The sequence below is a fragment of the Lontra canadensis genome, unplaced genomic scaffold (assembly GCF_010015895.1).
Source record: "Lontra canadensis isolate GAN:19392208 unplaced genomic scaffold, GSC_riverotter_1.0 scaffold46, whole genome shotgun sequence".
In the NCBI taxonomy this organism is placed as follows: Eukaryota; Metazoa; Chordata; class Mammalia; order Carnivora; family Mustelidae; genus Lontra; species Lontra canadensis.
In genome coordinates this window covers 15,326,654-15,342,973 of record NW_022631040.1, presented here as the reverse complement: position 1 = coordinate 15,342,973, position 16,320 = coordinate 15,326,654, and the positions used below count along the sequence as shown (strand labels likewise).

At 47.4% G+C, this 16,320-nt stretch overlaps 1 protein-coding gene across 4 annotated transcripts in view; it reads left to right on the top strand.

Moving 5' to 3' along the window:
• PBX1 (PBX homeobox 1) overlaps positions 1-4,353 on the top strand; it is a 167,382-nt gene extending 163,029 nt beyond the window's left edge. For 2 of the 4 annotated variants that reach the window (XM_032872992.1, XM_032872993.1), the window contains exon 8: positions 3,904-4,353. In XM_032872992.1, coding sequence (XP_032728883.1) covers positions 3,904-3,996 — 93 coding nt within the window. In that variant the 3' untranslated portion in view covers positions 3,997-4,353. The remainder of the gene's footprint in view (positions 1-3,903) is intronic. The other 2 variants (XM_032872994.1, XM_032872995.1) reach the window with 2 other exon arrangements.
• Positions 4,354-16,320: the final 11,967 nt, after the last annotated feature.

Here is a 16,320-nt window from a genome sequence, read left to right as displayed (position 1 = left end):
TAATCTGGGAAACCAGCTGCACATTATCTTAATTTTATATTCTGTTAGCTGCCTCCTCCCTGAGGCCCTGCGATGAGACTGCCACCAGCTTGGGCTTCCTCTTGGTGGAATTAAATCTGATCCCAGGTCTCACCTCCAGCCTCTGCAGGCCACAGGATCATCTGTAGGACTGGGTGCAAATGTAAACGCTCTTCCGTTGGCGAGGTTTGTAGAGCTAATAGGGACACACTAGGTTTTGCAGGATTCCCCTTCCCACCCCTGCCAGGCCTCCTGGGCGTTTCCAGCATCAGCATTTAGAAGCAAGCGTGTCCATTACAACGGGAACTTTGCATCGGAGCATGAAGGCAGAAGTTGGGGTGCAGAAGAAAAATAAAAATGAGTCTTATTTCTCATGAACTATTCTCGCCACCCCTGTGCGCCGGCTAATGAGACCATCCTTGAGGCTCCCTGCTCCCGCCCCAGACAGATAAACACGCCAAGGTGGGGTTTCCTGCTTAATATGCACCCGCAGTCAGGACGCGGGAAGGAATTGCTCCCCAGGGTAAAGGCGCCAGTAAGCGAGGTCAGCTGTTTCCCAAGATGGAGCAGCCTCCCAGTGGCTTCCATTAAAGCTGGCGCCGTGGGGCTAAAGCAGCCGGAGTGATTTACGGGAAACCTGGTTCCGTGGGGTTTGCTCACCTTTCTGATCACGGAGGTGTGAGCCGCAGGGGCAGCAGAGCCTGGGCCAGGGTCTGAAGCACCTCTGGAGAGAGGGATTCTTCAGCCTGTGTCCGTGATGGGCACGCGTATTCCAGAAAGGGCTGGTGGTCCTCTAACTTGAAAACTGGATGCCACGGGGTCCTGAATGTGGCAAGCAGTAGGGGGTCATTGCTGGGATATCCTGAGGGAAGATGAGCCGCTCTTTCCGTGTTCCTGGGTCTCGGGGGCAGGGGAAGGGAGTGGTTACGGGAATATGGGACCTCAGTGTTAACAAGGGGTGGGGGGTCCCGGGCATGCGGGGACAGTTGGTCGCCCAATCTGGGGTGGGCGTGTGTGTGTGTGTGTTTAGAGCGGGAGTGGAAAAAAAGGCAGCCAAAGAGATTGATTTTATGTATTTGTTTTTAATAGAAAGTCTTCTATATTCTCGTTCACCAGGCCAACTAGCATAATTAAAATGCCAGTTTTGATATCGGCTTGGACTAATTCCTGCCTCTACCATCTGTGAGTTCCCTGTACCCTCTGGCATCGTGTGCACTGGTCTGAGAAAACAAAACTTTTTCAGATGTCTCCTGTTCGAGTTCTTTCATCTCAGACATGAATCAAAAGGCATCTCCCAGAATCTTCTGGTCCACGTAGAATGCCTTGCCGGTTCCTTCCTAATAGGACGCCACAGGGCTCATTTTCTTGACTAATGGCTTTCTTTGGGGGCACCCCTTATTGTTATTTTAATGAGATTGGAGCATGGCTAAATAATGGTAATAGTGGGGCCTTAGGAGCGGGGTCGCGAAACTCCTTCGTGTCTCGTACTCTGCCTCAGACGCTGACTGCCTCCCTGAGCTTCCGCATCTACTTGTCTCCCACCAGGTCGATTCTAAGACATGAGTTTTTTCCCCTTGTACCAGCACTTGACTCTCTGCATCGTGACTCTGTACTTAAGAAACCTCTCTCAGGTTTTCTTAAAAGCCCGTACCACTCGGCGAACACACACATAGGCCCACATAGCTGGCCATTTATTTATTGACTTATCTGTCTCTCTAGTAAACACACACATGTGAAAAAGCACGACTAGGACAGACAGGTGTCAAAATACTAGCAGCTAACGGTCTTTGAGTGGTAGGATTATGGATGTTGTACATTGTGGATTTCATGCTTGTTTCTTTTGTCAGTATTTCATCACATATAGATTGTAAATATTCTTTTTGAAAATATTCTATGAGCATCTTTTATAATCAGAAAAGATCAAAGAGTTAAGGGATTTTCTTTGGGGTAAAAGAAATATGATTGCTCTTCCCCATCTACCCATTATGGCACCAGCATACATGTTCTTGGTTGGGAAGGGAGACTAAGCTCCTGTCATTAGGACACGGAATTAATTCTGTTCTTGATTCTGATCATACTACAGAGGCTTGGCCCCAGAAAGAGAGCAAAGAAAGAACTGTAAACGAAAGAATTCGCATCTCCCCTGAGTGTTCCCCTTCCAATCCCTGACCAAGAGCAGGAGAAATGTGCTGGGCAGGGAGAGGGGGCGGGAGGAGCTGCTTGACTCCTTTGGGAGATGGAGCTTTGGAGTTCCGAGCAATTATTTTTGGGCCCCTGATAGAGGCAGAATGCCCTTGGCATTTCCCAGGATGACCCTTTGTGCTCTTGGTATCCAGACCTGCTCCTTAGTGAGGTGTGGGGGAAAAAAAAAGATAAAAACTATCCTTGTGCAGAGGTAACTGGTGGGAGCTGCTATGCATTCAGCACCTGGCTTTCCAGGGGAGATTGGAGCATCATGCGGGTGAGCCAGTGGGAGAAAAAAAAAAAAAAAAAGCTAAGTGGATGAGAAGGGCGGAGAAAAAGGAGCCCAGATTCAGAGGTTCAGAAGCCTGTGTTTCTCAGTCATAACCCAGATGCCTGCTTTTCTCTCTCGCATCTCTGCTTTCTTATGAAGGAAACGTGAACACAGGTTTCCATCACCTAGGTGTCAAGCATGTGCCTCGGTACCGTGGAATTTTCTAGAGCACAAGCTGTGGTCCCTCCCAAATGGCAAGAATATAACCTGCCCCATATACCCTAAGTATTTAAGGGAATCAAATGAGTGGAGAGTACAGTGGAAAATGATTTACCAGGAATGCCTAACACCTGGTCTGTTCACCATTAACATTTTCAGAGGTGAGGTATATTAACTTCAAAGGAACACAACTAGGGGGGATAAAGGCATTTTAGCACACTTCTGTTTCGATGCTTTAAAATACATAAACAATCATGAATTATGTGTCATGAGTTGACCACTCTAACAAATCATTCTTCAGCTATTTTAATGGTGGGATATTTTCAGCTAGGGGTGTTTGTTAAAACAAATCCTTTTGAACAATCCCATTGTTTGGATGCTTCTGGATTTGGAGTCTTGGAAAAAACGATCTGTTGGCTCACCACCTCTCTAGATGTATTTATGCAGAGCTGCCCTTAGTCCACCTCCATTTCACCTGTTTGAGTCACCTGAGTTACCTTCTGTACTTTTCAAGGCCCACCTCAAAGAGTACCTTTTCCCTGATGCTTTCCCTGATGTTCCACCAAGATGGGAGGCAATAGCCTTCCCTGAACTGCCATAACAGTGGGACTGTACCATTTATTAGGCTCTGCCTTGAAATATAGTTCATTCATATGCATGTCTTATCCCCCTCCTTGAGGACATGAACTGTCTCACTCATCATGGTATGCCCAGGAGCAACTAGTACAGAACCTTCCACAAAACAAGTGCCTGGAATCATGTAACATACGGAACAGTAGGGAAAGGCCTTAGAAAGCATTTGGACACCCTTTTTATTTTTCTAAAGGAGAACTAAAGGCCAGTGAGGTGGACATGCTTCGCCAGAGTCAACAGCTAGTCCTTGCCAGACTCAGAACTAGAACTTGGGTCCCTTGACCTGTCATGCCTCTAGAGCACACACAATGATCATCCAACAGCTTGGATTGACTCAGAGTATCTTTGAGAAGTGGGAGGTATTAACCTTGGGTCCAAAGGCTCACTGGAAGGACCCATACTCATCTGAGGGGTGGAGGGAGTATAATCAACCACAAGAACAGCTGCCCAGCCGAGAAGTGTCCCCATGTGCCAGGCACTGTGGTAGGCCCATTACACAAGTTGCCTTGTTGTCATTGTCTGCTCAAAATGGCCACCCGATCTCAGAGAACTGACTTCTCTCCCTTTTTCCCTTCTAGGCTAATGGAGGTTGGCAGGATGCTACTACCCCTTCATCAGTGACCTCCCCTACAGAAGGCCCTGGCAGTGTTCACTCTGATACCTCCAACTGATCTCCCAGCAATCGCATCCCGGCTGACCCTGTGCCCCAGTCGGGACAGGGCCAGGAGGGAGGGTTTCTCTCCCAACGCTGAAGCGGTCAGACTGGAGGTCGAAGCAATCAGCAAACACAATAAGAGTCTCCTTCTCTTCTCTTCTTTGGGATGCTATTTCAGCCAATCTGGACACTTCTTTATACTCTCTTCCCTTTTTTTTCTGGGTAGAAGCCACCCTCCCTGCCTCCAGCTGTCAGCCTGGTGTCCGCCATCTTTCCTGTCCCCTCCCTCCTCTGTCCTAGACTCCCTGGGTCCCTGCCCTCTATGACATCACGGAAAGATATTTTCAACAATTAGAGGAATTTAAAGAGGAAAGAAAATACAAAGAAAATAATAAATGTGTTTGTACGTTTTCATGCTGGTGGTTTGAGGAGCCAAATTTACCTCACTCGGATCCCTCGCTCCCTCTGTTAACAGGCAGCCCTTCTCTTGTTTCTCTTCTTACTCTCACTACCTCTTAGCAGGAATGCGCCACATTGCCCCACTCATTCCAGGCCCCCTGCCCCCTCTTGCTCTTCCCTCCCTGGGCTGGTTCTGCTTAGAACAGTTCCTCCTCTTCCTTCCCAGCCCAAGCTGTGCCCCAGGGACTGCCATAGCTGGGTTTCTAAAGGTGCCATGTTTTCTAGTCTCAGCTCCACTAGGTGGATTCCGAGGCAGGAAGTCTAGCCTCAGGAGAGGACGTAAGCAACAAGAAGGGCAGAATTCTTGGAGGCTTCCTCCTTCTCCTAACAGCTCTTGGTTTCAGAGGCACAGTCTTTGGAGACCATGCAACACCTACTAAGCAATGTCCAGAACCTACTGCAAAGCCAGATCTGAGTGGGCACGGTGATGAACCACTAAGGAGTAGAAAGTTCTTAATCTGCAGCCCTTCAACTAATCCTACACACACACACACACACACACACACGTGCACACGCACGCTCAGGCACATGCCAGCACATGCACGGCCTCACACATTCATTTTCTCCCAATCACTCGTGCCACATGCAAAGACCCACATTAATAACCAGCAATTTGCCTTGTGAGCCCAGGAGAGGGAATTAGCAACTCTGAGTGAAGGTCACTGGCGCAGAGACACAGTATGTGCTGGGGCTTCTGGGACCTGTAGCCCCCCAGCATGCCCACACACCAGAACGACATCCATAGGACTCCATCATAATGGAGGCTGTTCTGTTCCTGCCACCTCTGGAGCGCTCAGGGAGCCACACCTAGTACTTACGATGTCTGTAACGGATTTGGGTCTATTCCATTTTTTGGTTTTCTATGGGGGCGTTGCATTAATTATTCAAAGTGTTAACATGGCACCACGTTCTTGTTCCAGAAGGGTTGGAGAAGATCGCAGCTTAGGCAGATTTTGCTAGCTTCATTTGAAGATCTGGGAGCGATGGATTTCGAAAGGGGGAAGTAATGTTTTGAGTGAAATTGTCACAGTGACTTTCATTTCCTTGGAATATCCGAGAGGAGAGTACTAGAAAACCGTTCTGTAGTGTCACCTGAGCTTACCGTCCTCATGGCCAGCTGCCCCAGTGAAGAAGATGGTGGCTCTGTAACCCGACTATGATGGGAGGTGGTCACATCTCTCCGTGCCTCATTTTGTTCATCTGTAAAATGAGGATTATGATGCCTGGCTTACCAAGAGGCTGGTGAGAGACTGAAGGAATTAGTTTCATTCATATCCCATCCATAAATGGGAAGTCAGGGGAAGTGTCATCCCTGAGACAAATGGGTTTGTGCCATGGCGGGGCAACATAATGGTTTTCCTGTTCCAGCTTTGGGTTACCATCAATACCCTGATGTCATTGCTGTGATGACAAAGAGAAGAAGGGGTATTACTGTTGCTTTTTTGTTTGTTTTGGTCGGTTTGGTTTCATAGACTAGAGCTAAGCCTCCACACTAGAAAAATAGGACCCAGTTCTCTTAGTTTGTACTTGAATCCAGTATGTGGCCTTGTAAGTGCTTAGCCCCCTGTCCCATCTACTCTGCTTGAGAGGCCTGTGGGTGAGAGAGAGGACGCTGAGGGGGAAGGGTGGCCCACTAACGAGGTCATGGAAATGGTGCATGGCGCTACAGTAATGAACAGAAATTGCTCCTGTGTATATGCTGGGGAGAGGGGATACCTAAGAAAACAGAAGGTGTGTGAATTTGAAGGAAAGGCAAAAAGTAAGTCTTTGGCAAGATGGAATTATGCCTTGATGACGAAGAACAGTGGAGAGGCTTTGTCTACTGACCTGTGCCCCCAATCACAGCAGAGCTCAGTAGAGGGTCTTCCTGGCAGGATCCATCTTGTGACAACTCTGTAGTCGTAGAAGCAGTGGAGAACCTTGCTCAGTGTCAGGGGCACACAGGAGCATGGCTGGATCACATGCCTGACCACACAAGGTACAGAAGGGACCCGGAACGGTTCTCTTGGCAACAGGAAGAAGGATTCCAGATTTGGGTTGAATGGTTGCCATTTTAAGTTGATGAAACAGACCAGAGCAGAGCTACATTTGTACAGACAGTTTCTCTCCCCGAAGGAGTTTGCACGGATTCTCACCTCGCCCAGCATCTTCCCTCCCCACTCAGACCTCTCTGTTCCAGTTCCCACCCCCCACGCCCACCATCACATCCAACATGGCAGCCACCAGATCCCTCTGACAGTAAGCAAAGCATGGGAACTCTGGCAGCAGAAGGAAGGGGATGGAAAGAGCATGCCTCTGGAAGTACAGCTCCCTGGGAATTCCTATTCGGTCAATCCTACAGATACCAAAATGTACCCCAGGCCTCCTGCATTTTCTAATGGGAGTGGGAACTCCCCGTTGTCCCTGGCAGCCGATTTCCCCTGAGTAATACTAGCCCTTGGGATTGCCCACCTTGTAACTCTCTATCTCATCCTCCTTTTCACCCCTAACTCTTCCCCCTGGCGTGGAGCCGATGCCTGTGCAGTACTTCTGCCAAGTGGCACCTTCCTTACATTGACTTTATTTTTTTCTTTTTTTAAATTTTGCTGTGGTGGTGGTTCTTTATTTGCTGGTTGCCTTCTCTCACATACCTTCCCCCCCACCTTTTCCTTCTGAGTTTTATTTTTCTGCCCAGAAAAACCTGACTTCGATACCAAAAAAGATGAAACTACAGTAACTCAAATTTAAAAAAAACTTAAAAAAATACAAAAAAATACTCAACAATTCTTTCAGCTTTATTAACATTTTCCATTGTTTCTTGCGACTTGTGTCTCGTTCTTTGTAGTATTGATGATGAACATTTGATAATGAATGTTCTTGTATATTCAGATAAAGAAAAAAAAACCAAAAAAGCGGTCTGAATTTAATAGTGTTTATAATAAAAATTTTAAAAATGACCCTCATAGCACGCAAAACAGGATGGGGGGGCTCCCCCTCTTCTTTCTGTGACAATACACATCATTCCTGCATTCGTTTTTAACACCAAACTACCTACATGAATCATTTCCCCATTTTTCTTTTATTTTCTTGCATTTGTGAATTAGTTCAAGAATGCTAGAAAAGTGTCGAGTTGTGCACATTCATTTCCTGTTTCACAATGTTTAAAAGTGACGGTAATTCATTTTGTAAACTAAAAAAAAAAAAAGGTTGGGATAGTGAGCATAATAGGTACAACCTAACACATTATGTTTATTAACTTTGAGACCCAGAAATAAATTCTTTTCTTTCTTTATTTCTGCTCTTTAAAATATAAAAAAAAAAAATATGTTTTGTGTTACTTTGGGTTGTTTTATTGGGGGGGGCTTTTTTTTAATTGTCAGGATTATGATCTTGCTGTTTTTATTCCTTACGTAATGTATATGAGGTGATGTGAAAAGATGACATTTGTAGAGTAGGTGGGTTTCCTTGTACTTCTGCTTTGCTCCAGAATTCAGTTGACTTCAGAGACAAAGATGAAGCCCGAGCGGATGGCCCATTACTCACCTGCATTTCCAGAGTGTGTGGCAGTTCTGCAGTCCCTGAAAAAAGAAAAAAGAAAAAAAAAAACACAGGGACCTGGGTTCTCCTTTCGGCCCTTTAAAAATTCAAGGAACTGTCCCGAGAGACCTTTGATACGGTAGAAGAGACTTTTTGCCTTTGTTGACCATGAACGTCATGACGAAGTGCTTTCTTTTCTTTCTTCTTGTTTAATAACAACATTCCGGGAGCCCTCTTACAATGAGAGAGGATTTTTTTTCTTCCAGAAGCATCCCACAGACGTCCTAGTGTCATGGGGCATGGGCTCCATAGACTAGATCCTGGAGGCTGTCCCTGGGATCAGTCGGCCTGCTAAGCCCTTGAGCCCCGATGTTGGATGAAGAGTTGAGAAACTGAGGCTGACTCGGGGCTCTCCTTTTAATGCTGCGAGGTGAAGTTTGATGCCTTGACAGCATACGTCTTACTACCCTCGGGCTGCTAAAAAGCCAATGGTTAAACCGGCTTGATTTGGAATGTTTTTATTAGTCATGGGAGAAAAGAAAGCAGTATTTTCTGGAAGAAACTTACCTTAAACATCTTTCATTAAACAAAAGATGGAAGTGTCCAGAAAGCACCTAGAACATAAGCAGGAGAAGCGAAGGGGAAGATGCAAGACCGTGGGACAGCGCGTTGCAGGTGTTTCTGCCCAGACACCTGTCCGCCTGTTCCTGAGTCAACAAAACAGTGACGAGCTTTTCACATCACCTTCATAGTTTCAACACCCAGCTCAAAGCTTTCTGGAATCTTTTATTTTTTGTAAACTTTTTTTCCCCCTTTTGTTAAAATGAATAAAACATTCAATGTTTTCCCCCTTTTCTCTCTTATTACTTCCTTATTTTTCCAATTATTTTGAAGTGCTTTCCTTCGGTTGTTGGTTTTATTCTCCCGCTCCCCTCCCCTGTTCTTATTACTCAGAGTATAAACCTGCAAAGTTCTGCTCTGTTTTGGTTTTGAAAGTTTAAGCTTTTCTGCTTCTGTGAGAGCACAGGCTTCTGTCCCTTTTGATTCCAACTGAACTTTTGTGTTCTCTAATGATACTAACATGGTGTAGGTTTTGCAGTCTCCTAATTTGTACTGGTAATGCATATTCCAAATAAATAGTTTCTTTTGTTGCAAAAAATATATATATACTTGTATTTTGTGTAACTTTCTTCTCTTACTTGCTGGCAACCTTGGTTTCCCCCAAACTAGGGCTGCTGTTAGGGTGAATTAGGTTTAACCTGTGGCCCTAATCATTTTAAAGCCTACCTACCAGGGCAGGGGGGCAAGTGACCTCACGAGCCGCTGACCTCACCTATGAAGTCAGAAGGAAGAAAGGGAAGAAGGAGGGGATCTTTTATGGACAATTATTGGCAGACGGGGAGAGCACCCCATCTTGTGTTCTTGCCAATGACTGGCTGCCACCCACCAGGCACCAGTTTAAAAAAAAAAAAATACCAGGGAGATTTTCCATAATAAATTCTAAGTTTTTAAGTCATAGCTGTTTGCCCAGTGCTTCCCCTTTCCTTCTCTTGTGTCCAGTGGGATCTGGTCATAAGGAAAATCCTGGCACCCAAGAGATGGTTCAGAGGAAGGACTCTGGGTTATGAATAATACTCCATTGTAGGGTATCAGAGGTACGAGAGATGTTACTGGTATAGAGCCGTCCACCTCCCATGTGTCATGTCTACCATCCCATGAAAGCCTCTCCCCCCATTCTTTGCAATCATACTGTGCCCCTGACCTTTGGGTTCATGGCCTGTTACAGTGTTTGGTGTCCCAGACATGAACACCATCTTCCCATCCATGCGCAGGATGGAACTGAGCTGGCGTTTGGCATGTCACCCCTCCCAGGACATCATGTGGACTCTTTTCTCGTTTCCACGCCCTAAGTCTCCAGAGCCCCAGTGAGGCAGGCATGGATTGATGTATTGAATGAATTAATCACTCATCCTCTCATCCCAGTGGTGATTCTAATCAATAGAAAATAGATCAGAGGGTTGGAGAGTCAATGAGGATCAAATGATCATTATTATTAGTGGACAAGCGAAGAGCCCAGTCGCGTCACTGGCACAAGGCTGTCTGCCCCTGTTGACTTGGAGAACATCGCCAGCAGCCAAAGTGGAGGTCCCACCTTCCCTCTTCAAGCCTGAACATTGGAACACACTTGTGGGAAGTGTGTGCGTGCCTGCAGGCTCGGATTATTTCCTTTTCCAGTTGCATGAAAAACTGTGGACCCAACCCTTCCCCCCACTTTAGTACTTGGAGTGATATTAAACTGTTGTAACAAGTAGACCAAACATGGATGATGCCTCACATTCAATACAATCTATTTCTTACTTAGGTAATAGGCTCAGGCCAGTGTTCCCGGTCAGGGTCCCTCTTCTCAGTGCAGTGATTCCAGAACCCAGCTTCTTCTGCTCTAGCTGGCAGAAGGGAAAGCAGGAAGCGGGCTCACCGTGTCTCAAAGCCTTTGACCGAGACCTCCCTTCCACCCATTTTCTTAAGTGCAAGGGGTTGGGGTGGGGGGTGGGGCTGTGAGGATGGACAAGTGGTCCCTGGCTAGCCAGCCACTTCCTGGCAATAATGCCATACCCCAGCTTTTTCGACAGTTAGTCATCTGTGTCAACAGCTGGTGACCAAACGGATAAATGAGCACCAAAGACAACCCCGCCTGCTTATTTCAGTGCACAAGGCACGTTCCCAGTAAAGACATTCCCAGTCAACCTCTCAGAACTGGCTTTGTTACTCTTCAGTGGGGAAGACAATCTGTTCCCACCTTCGGTAGGTGGCCCCCGTGTCCGTTGCTGGCTGGAAGGGTAAAGGCTGGTGGCCAGCAGTCACTTTGAAGACTACAGGTCTGAAGCCTTAAAATCATAAAATCTGAAAAGCTCACTGCCCTCTGCCTGCCCACCCCCCACCCCGCTGACTTCTGCGTCCTTATCCTCATAGATTTCTGCCACTTGCCCAATTAAAAAAAAAAAAAAAAAAAAGACATGCAGCAAAATGTCAATGTTCTCAGCCCCATTTGTTGTCCACAAGGCAGCTTCTGGAAACATCTGGCGTAGGGAAGGCCTCTAGCTCAGTGTTAAGAAATGATGCAGTGTGTCCGGGAGGGTGTTTTAGCCTGGATCTCAGGACTGGAGGGCTGGTGTGAGAAATGAGGCCCTGCTTTGGGGGCTCCGTTCTCATGATTTGCATTAAAGCTGCGAGAGCATACAGAGACAGCGGAGGGTTTCCTGTGAGAGGCAGTCTCTGACTGCTAGCCTTGGGCGGACTTCCGAGCCCACCCTACCCAGTGTGGGTGTGGACAAAGACTTGCTGTTAAGGCTTGTGACAACGACAGTGTCCAGGGCCATGTGCTTTGGAGAACCACTATCTTTGTGTATCTTCCTTGGATCCAGGCAAAACATAGCTTAGCTTGAGCTCCCGAGTACCCCTGGGTAGAGCAGGGGGCTTCAGGCACTAACATCCACGTTACACTGTACCCCGGGCAGAATTCGCTCTCTCCCACGGTATTCAGCCACACCGTCCGGGGTAACTCACCAGAGCCATCGATGAGCACATCCTGATAGCATAAAAGGCACCAAGTGCACTGCAAGTATACCACAGGACAGTTGAATATAAACCTCCCATTGGTACGTATCCAGGGAGAAATTAAAGTTCAACGTAAAAATCCTCCTCTCTTATAAATTAAAATTCAGATGCTAGCCCACAGCCCTGTCTTCCCAGATAATTTGCTAAAACCGACACACAGAACTCAGGAAGCCACTTTAAAGTTACATTTACTGATTTATTATAAAAGATATAAATGAACATCCAGATGAAGAGACACACTGGATGAAGCCTAAATGGATCTTGGGTGTGGACCCTCTGTCCCTGTGGAGTTGGGGCGCACCATCTTCCTGGCACGTGAATGCATTGGCCAACCCGGAAACTCCCCAAACCCTCTGGTTTAAGGGCCTCGGGATGACTGGTTAGGTCATCAGCTGTTGGTGATTAACTCAATTTCCAGCCCGCTGCCCTCCCCGGAGGCTGGGATGGGGGGCTGAAATGTTTCTAATCAAGGCTTGGTCTTTTTCTGGATTGGCCTCCATCCTGGCCTCCAACCCCCTAGAAATCTGGGGCCCTCAAACAAAAGATGCTCCATCACCTTTCTCACTCAGGAATTTCCAAAGGTTTTAGGAGCTCTATGCTGGGATCCAAGGACAAAGAACAAATGCATTTCCCAGTACACTACAACTACTGACCAGCTATGTGACCTTGGAGAATTGCTTAATCTGTCCATGCTTCAGTTTCCTTCTCTATAAAATGGAGATAATTAATACCTATTTCACAGGGTCATCAGGAGGATTAAATGAGTTACTACTTAGGACAATGCCTGGCTAGCACAGACTATTGCTACAAATGCACTTACGAGCAGTGTTATTTATTGTCCTCCCATATCCTTCCAGGTGCACCTCCTTCTCTGAATTCATAACAGTTAGGATGTCCTCTTTTTCCCCTCGTTCCACTGTAAAGAACTGTGTTATATAGATTTTCTTTTTCTTTTTTTTTCTTTTTGATATCCGTCTAGCCAGGATGCTAAGATCCCACACTTCCCAAGGAAATCCCTGTCACCTCCGTGGATCAACCAGCATGTCTTACACCATTTCCCCATCACTTCTCCACTGTTCCTACCTTAAGAGAAGTTAGGATTCTTGAAAGCAGTCACAAACCTGAGGCTTAGAAGTAGATAAGCTGAGTTGATGTTGAACAGATCTGTGAAGTCGTTGAAGTCTGTCACTATCCAGGCCGCCTGTTTTCTTTAAATTCTTATTCTCTCCTCGAGTTCCTTTTCTAGACTTCTCACCACCAAGGACCTATCAGCTTAGGAGGAAAGGATGAGATGTGCCTCTAATGTCTTACTTGAATGGTTCCAACACAGGTGACCCTCTCTTTCAGTCTTCCAGCTCCATCTAACTTTCATTGAAGGCTGGACGTTTCCAGCCACTTCTTCAATACCCACAGCAGGCGCTGAACGGGAATCAGGAAATATACCACAAGATGACCCTGGTTTACACCGATTATGGTATATTTGAAAGTTACTAAGAGAGTAGATTCTAAAGTTCTCATCACAAGGAAAAAATAATTTCCCCCCTCTTTTTTTTTTTTTTGGTATCTATGAGATGATGCATGTTAACTAAACGTATTGTGAAATGATTTTTACAATATATATAAGCCAAGTCATTACACTGTTATGCCTTAAAATTTTATCTCCATAAAACTAAAAAAAGAAAGATGTCATTTTTATGCATGGCCCAAGAGTTGCCAAGCTGCAGTGCAAAGACAGGCCCCTGGGCAACTCTCAGAGAAGGGAGCCGACCTCCCAGGTCCTACCTCAGATTGAAGACAAAGGCCTGTCGGTGTAGGCCTGGCCTGAATCAGCCTCCAGGCATATCCAGAGGACAGGCCAGTGAGCAGAGAGCCCTGGAAGGCCGTGATTTCCTGCATGTCCACACAGCCCGGAAGCTCAGGTGGGGCCTTCTGCACCTTGTTCCAGAGACCAAAAGACCACGACTTGTGAATCACATGAACCCTTTGTCTCCTGCACCCAAGCTCATCCTGGTCACATCTCTGCCTCTCAAGCTTCGGTGACATAAACACAGCTCTCGCACTGCTAGGTCCACAGTCCTATCTCTCCACACATTACCTTTCTATTCAGCACAATTCCGTCCCTGGGACTTGCCGTGCGTGGCCAGTACCTCCTTTCTGCCAACAGCAGAACCTCTGTGGGGGATTCTGCGAGTCCCCGGGGCTCCTCTCCCAGGGGGTTGGTTACTGCTTAGGGCATTGAGGACACTTGCCAGACAGGGAGCCATCTGCGGGAGCATCCTCGTGTTCCTGCAGCAAGCGCACATTCCCTGGCAACCTTCTATGTAGCCCGTCACTGCTCTGTCCTTCTCGAGGATCTCCACCCCCTGGTGGGACAACACTGGGAAGACTTTTTCAATAAGAAAAACGATGAAACAAAAACGACCCAAATCTCCAGGCCCTTGTTGATGAATACGGCCTGTGTTCATCAATTTACAAGCTTGGGCAAGAATTTAAAATTACGATGTCCAGTAACAAAGCCCCAACCCACGGGAAATGGAATTAGGCTGTGCTTATGGGAACAGATGTGGATTAAAATGAAAACATGCTTGCGATCGGGTGACTCCAAGCAACTAATCCCATCACGGGGAGGAACAATAGCAGCTCAAGAAGCTGGGGAGGAACCATATGAACCAATTATTTTAAATCATCTAGCTTCCAGGAGAGGCGCGAGGATGCTGGGGAGGAGTCCCTAAGACCCAGAAGCAATGACGATGCTGATTTAAAGGCTTCCCAAGCCTGGAATGTAGTTACTCTCCCTTCCTCCAGTCAGACAGGAGTTCAAGTCCATTCAATTCAACCAATGCTTGTTGGCAGCCGAGTGTGGAGCAGACAGACGCCAGTGAACGAGAGAACTAAGATCAGTTAACAATTGCTTTCTTTAAAAAAAAAAAAAAAGTATGTATGTGAAGTTCGGCTGCTCTGGAGAGTAAAGAAACAACGTTAGAATGATTGGAAAGAAATACGGTGACTTTGGAGGATCTTCTTTGATCTTTCATCCTTTTTCCTTCAAGTTCAAATAAGAAGCATTAGCCCTTGCCCATGGTCTTCTAACAGCACCCCCAGAACTCCAGGCTGATTCCCTTCTTTCAGGCTTGTCGCAGACTTTGCTTCTGATGTCACGACATCAGCCACCGTGGATGCTGGCCCAGGCCACGGTCCTAGACCCACCCACACACGCATTCTTCGAGCAGCTGCCCGTCTTCTTCTCTGAAGTCTTTCTTGCTTCCCGGCTTCCTCTGTTCCTCCAACATGCCCCCCCCCGCCACCTCGCCCCGTGAGTCTTTGGTTGGCCTTGAACTGTTACTAAATGTCTTCTCTCCCCACATAAACAGTGAGAACTTAGGGCGATCCCTCACACAGAGAGGCAGGCACCCTGTCCTGCAGCCAGCAGGGGCTCGGACCCTGAAGAGCAGAAGGGAGGAAAGACGGAAGGAGAAGGGATGGAGAGAGGAAACAAGGAAGGACACAGGAAAGTGAAGGGAAGAGAGAAGGGTTAGGAAGAGGTAGCAGGGACAGCAAAGAGAGAGAAAGGGAGGAGGGAAAAGGAGAAGGAAGAAAGAAAGAAAGAGGGAAAGGACCAAGCAGAAACATAGAGAGGAGAGGGCAGGGCGGATGGGAGGAGCCATTCCTCTAAGACATGAAAAGACATGTCCCATCCTTCTCGCCTGGAGTGAGATCTCAGGCACTGGGGAAGGAGGAAGTCAAAACAGGAGGCTTGAGAGAAACAAAGTCTCAAAGACAGTACAGAGCAGGTGGGAAGACAAACTTGCAAGGCACAACCTCACACTTTTGTTTAAGTGAGCTCTGCCTGGCCACACTTGTGAATGTCACATCCGTGACTTCGCTATTTAAATAATCCGAATTATTTTTAAGCTCTAACCGGCCTGGCCTTGGCTTGGACACATGCTTCTTTGTGGCCATCCCTTCCTGCATTCGTTCACTCACCAAGTCCAGGATGCACACTCGTCTCCCTGTCCTGTGTCAGAGTCTGGTCTAGGAGCGGGGACCCAACAATGACAAAACCCCTGTGGTCAGGGTGCTTGGGTACCCGTGGGAGGGGCGAGAGACAGGAAAGAAAGAAAGTGAGCAGGTGGCGTGTTAGGTGGTCATGTGCTGGGGGAGAGGAAGAAAGGACCAAAGTGCTCTCGTGAGTCAGGGCAGAGTGGCTGAAGGAGGGGAGGGGGGAGACCATTCAAGTATCTGAAAAGGCTCTTCCAGGCAGGGGAACAGCCCTTGCAAAGGCCCTGAGGCAGGAGCACACCCAGTTGGTTTGAGGAATTGCAAGGAGCCCAAGGTGGCTGAGTGGGGGAGGAAAGAGAGGAAGACGATGAGGAGATGGGGTCGGAAAATTATGGCATAAGGAGGACAGAACAGAGTCTCCTGTGGGGCCTGCTAAGGACTTTGGCTGTTCTGTGAATGAGCCTGGCTGCCTCGAGGCTTTGGGGCAGTGGATGACGTCGTATGACACAGCATGTATGTTGCTGTAGGACGCTGGCAGCAGGGATAGGGACTGACAGTTTGAACTCAGGGAGGCTGGTCAGAAGACAGTGGCACTACTGGGGCCAAGAGGAGGCAGTGATTTGGACCTACAGAAAACCCCAGTGTAAGGGAAACATGTTTGTCTTTGCTGGGACCTGCCTCCAGCCACATGCTTTCTTCTGCCTGGAACGACTTTCTCCCTGCTACACACTTTCCCACCCTTCAAGGCTCG